The sequence below is a fragment of the Teleopsis dalmanni genome, chromosome 2 (genome assembly GCF_002237135.1).
Source record: "Teleopsis dalmanni isolate 2A chromosome 2, ASM223713v2, whole genome shotgun sequence".
NCBI lineage: Eukaryota > Metazoa > Arthropoda > Insecta > Diptera > Diopsidae > Teleopsis > Teleopsis dalmanni.
Window position 1 is genome coordinate 217619358 of NC_051847.1, and position 3860 is coordinate 217623217.

Below are 3860 nucleotides of genomic sequence, written 5' to 3' on the forward strand. Positions count from 1 at the left end.
AATAAAATAATTAATGTACCCTACAACAAGAATAGAGACGTAAGCACACATTTCAATTTATAATATATATTTAGTTCACTTATGTGAACTTATACTAGTTATTAAACTAGTATAAGTTTAATAACAAAATTCGGCTCGTGTAAGTATAAGTCTATTCACACGACAAATCTTGATTTCATCTTAATTTTGTGATTTTATAGTTTTGTTTTGTTTTGCTGTAGTGTCTGAGAATTGTTCATAATATCGAAATACAATAATTTTATAATTATTATCGAAGCGAAATCATTTCATATAAAGATTCCTACTTTTTTGGTTCAATTATAACTAAATGAATCGTTTTAAAAATCGTTTTCTGACACTGATAAAAATAAGAAAATTATATAAGCTTCCGTGTCATAATATGCTATGGGGTAATAACATTATGGACATGGACATAACATACTAAAATGTGGCATAATTTTTTTACAAATAATTTAAATTTACTTATTAGCTTCCAATTATTTCCTATTTAAGACTAATTATCTTCTAGTAATGTTGCTCTACTAATTGATAAATGATTTGCCTGTAGTCCATTTTAAAGTCTGCAAATAAAAAGTTAGACATTTTTAAAAAAATAATTACTTGTTCCTCTGTACAAAGTTCCATTTAGTCCAGATAGAATTATTTTTGAAAAAGAAAGTCGCGTGCAATGATTTCACATCGCAAAAATAAAAAATTTTCCCAAAGTAGAAAAATTCAATTAAAAAATCTTGTTCCCATTATTAAATGATTGAATGACGTACACTGCAAAAATTGTTGCCCTAATAAAAACTATATTTAGAACAATTAAACTATTTCTAAAAAAAACAATTATAATTTCCTTTATTGTTTATAAACTATTCCATCAGATTGTGAATTGTTGTGTGCTCCAAGAATGGGAGGCGATCAAACATACACCCGAGTGCACAACATGTTGCATCTTTTCACATTTTTTATTATATTTTGAATTTCTGAATATCTTAAGTTAAATGTTCAATATATGCAAGTCTATACATATATAAACACAGAGATAAGAATTTACTTCATATTCACGCTAAAAATAGCATAAATAGCTGAACGCAGAACTATGCACTTCGGTTTACCAATAATTTGTTCTATAAATACAAGACGCGATACATCGGGTTTTTCAAGCATTCTTCCCTTTTTGAAAATGATATATGACTTTTATTTTAAAAATATTTGAAGCATTTATATATTGTATGTATATTTAGAAAATTATCTGTAAAAAATATATAAGAAAAAATATATTTTTATGAATCATAGATATGTGTATAGCACGATAATACACCTTATTATCACCTTATACTACTAGGTACACACTAAAATAAATTTAAATTACAATTAAATGTAAAATAAATAATAATAAATAAAAAAATTAAATCACATTTAAGTACTATATATAATGCATCCAGAAAAGTACGGACTATTGAAATTAATCATTGAAGGCAGAATTGAAGCCAGACGTGGTCTTGGGAAACGAAAGATGTCGTGGCTGAAGAATTTACGTCCATGATTCAATAAAAGTACAAGATCACTTTTTTGAGAGCCTTTAGATAAAGTCAAAATCGCAATCATGTTAGCCAACGTTCGAAGCGGACAAGGCACCTAAAAGAAGAAGAGTATATATAATAATAAATTTATCTCGCAAAAAAAGGTCAATTCTCATTAAAAGAAAACTGACATTGCTAGCAGATTACCTGTCAAAATATCTTAACTCTCATCTTAACAGGATAGGTCTATCTGAAGTGACTGCCATTTCTCCATAGAAGGGAATTAGGCTTCTAGTGAAATTCTCTGTTTTTTGTTTTGTTCTGTTTTAAGTCAGAAGAAAAGTAGTGGAGCGTATACTTCTGACCCTGCGCGATATTAGAAACTATTTAATCATATTTATTAGGACTTTTATTTTAATAACTAAATATATATAATATATACATAATAAAAAATATATATAATATAATATAAAATATATATAATGTATATAATTCCTACTATGTTTATACTTATCCTTTGTGTCCTGGGAGTCGTTTTTGTTGTTAATATATCTGTTCTATTCTAATATCCCGTTCGGCGCTTTTGTTATTATGTTCTGTCTATAATAACAGAAATATCATATTATATCTTGAATTTAAATATCAACATTACTATAAAACATACCGGCATATTGAGATATGCTCAAACCGTTTTGGTTGTTAACTAAGTCCACTAGCCCAGCCACTTTTGAACCCAACTTCGAAACTTCGACCATTAGGTTTTAAATAACAAATTACAGGGTTACAGGGTTTAATATCTGTAACGATTAATCGTTGACTAATTATGTAAAACTCTAATTTTACATAGTATAGGTATATTGAATTTTAATTTAAGTTAAATGTTTTTTGAAGGGAATTACAAATACGAAAACATGGATTAGGTAGGATATGGTTAAGTAAAAGTAGTGTGCAAGTGAAAGAGTTTGCTTGGGATCAGGAGCAGATTATAGGTGATTCGAATTTCAATTGGAAATAGTCTGGTTTAAGGTAGAGAAGCTTGGCCTCTTTAGTGGGGCAAAACCAAAGATCATTTAGATTCTAACTGTTCCTGCGGCGGCCGGGCCATTCATTAGTCCCGAAAGGGTTTAGTCCAGCAAATACGTGTTCTTTTTAACATTTGTCTATCAATCTGATAAAGTAATGGGGTATGGGTAATGGGTTCTATTTTTTTTAGTAAAAAAAAGTTTCAGAGCAATATATTAGAAATAACTCATTTAGAAATAAGTATCGTGCTTAATATATCTGTAATAACTATTGATGCTATAGTCAGTTGAAATGGAAAAACCTGCAGCAAGTTTCTAATGTTATCGTCACTATACAACAACTAGTGACCCCGACGTTAGTTCAAGAGTAAACTTCTAAGGAAGCATGAGGCCATTACACCAAGAATAAATAATTACGGTTGCTTGTTAAAAAATTTAAAAAAAAGTATTGCCACTTCTGAGAAATAAATAAGAAAATTTTAAATATATAACAAGAATAAACAAACGTTGACGTTTTAATAGTGCAATCAGAATATATATTTCATTTCACATGAAGTAATTAAAATCTTAACCAACGTCAATGACGTAAAATACTTCGCTTGACTAGGAATGCGGTAGTCAAAATAGTCTTAGATAACATTTCAGGCGATAGCGATTGATGACGCTTATGAATCAAATCACGAAAATGACTTTTATATAATTTTCCTAAGTGAACTTAACGTGAAGAGCAGAGAAATTCATTAATTACAATTAAGACCCTTTACAGTTAATTTGCAACAAAGTAAACAGTTCAAATCAAATTTAATTAAATAATAATTTTCACGTTTTACGAATCCGTAATTTATTTTAATTACTACATCTCGTCTATTTGTTATTGTAGAATGTTTTGTAAAATATTTTTGCCTAAATGGCCTTTTGAACATTCAACGTAATTTGTTATTGTTTCGTCTCTATTGGCTTTCTTATTGCTGTTGTTGCTATTGTTGCTATTGTTGCTCAGCTTTAATTACACTATAGAACCTATTATATGTATAACTGAGAAGTAGAATTGTTTATGGTTGAGAAACTGAAACTGAAAATTTTAATTATAATTTTGTCAAAATACTTTCGATCCCACAACTTGTACAATTCGTCTGGTTTTGTTCGCTCTAAATCAGTTACAAATGCGAATGAAAAGACGCGAGATGTGCTTGAAACGTAGCTGCAGCAAAAATTATTTAAAGTCAAATAAATTTATTAAATTGAAAAATATTAATTAAGATATTTTCTATTTTCTAATCACTTAAGATATTTATTTGTGCGATTTAAA

General features: G+C 28.3%; 1 protein-coding gene across 1 annotated transcript in view; it reads right to left on the reverse strand.

Annotated features, from left to right (window-relative positions):
• Window positions 1-3537: 3537 nt before the first annotated feature.
• Window positions 3538-3860, reverse strand: part of LOC119676746 (alpha-protein kinase 1-like) — a 5188-nt gene continuing 4865 nt past the window's right edge. Inside the window, exons 7-8 of the mRNA XM_038088000.1 lie at window positions 3657-3752; window positions 3538-3571 (exon numbers count right to left, since the gene is read on the reverse strand). Of these exons, the coding sequence (XP_037943928.1) occupies window positions 3538-3571; window positions 3657-3752 (130 nt within the window). The remainder of the gene's footprint in view (window positions 3572-3656; window positions 3753-3860) is intronic.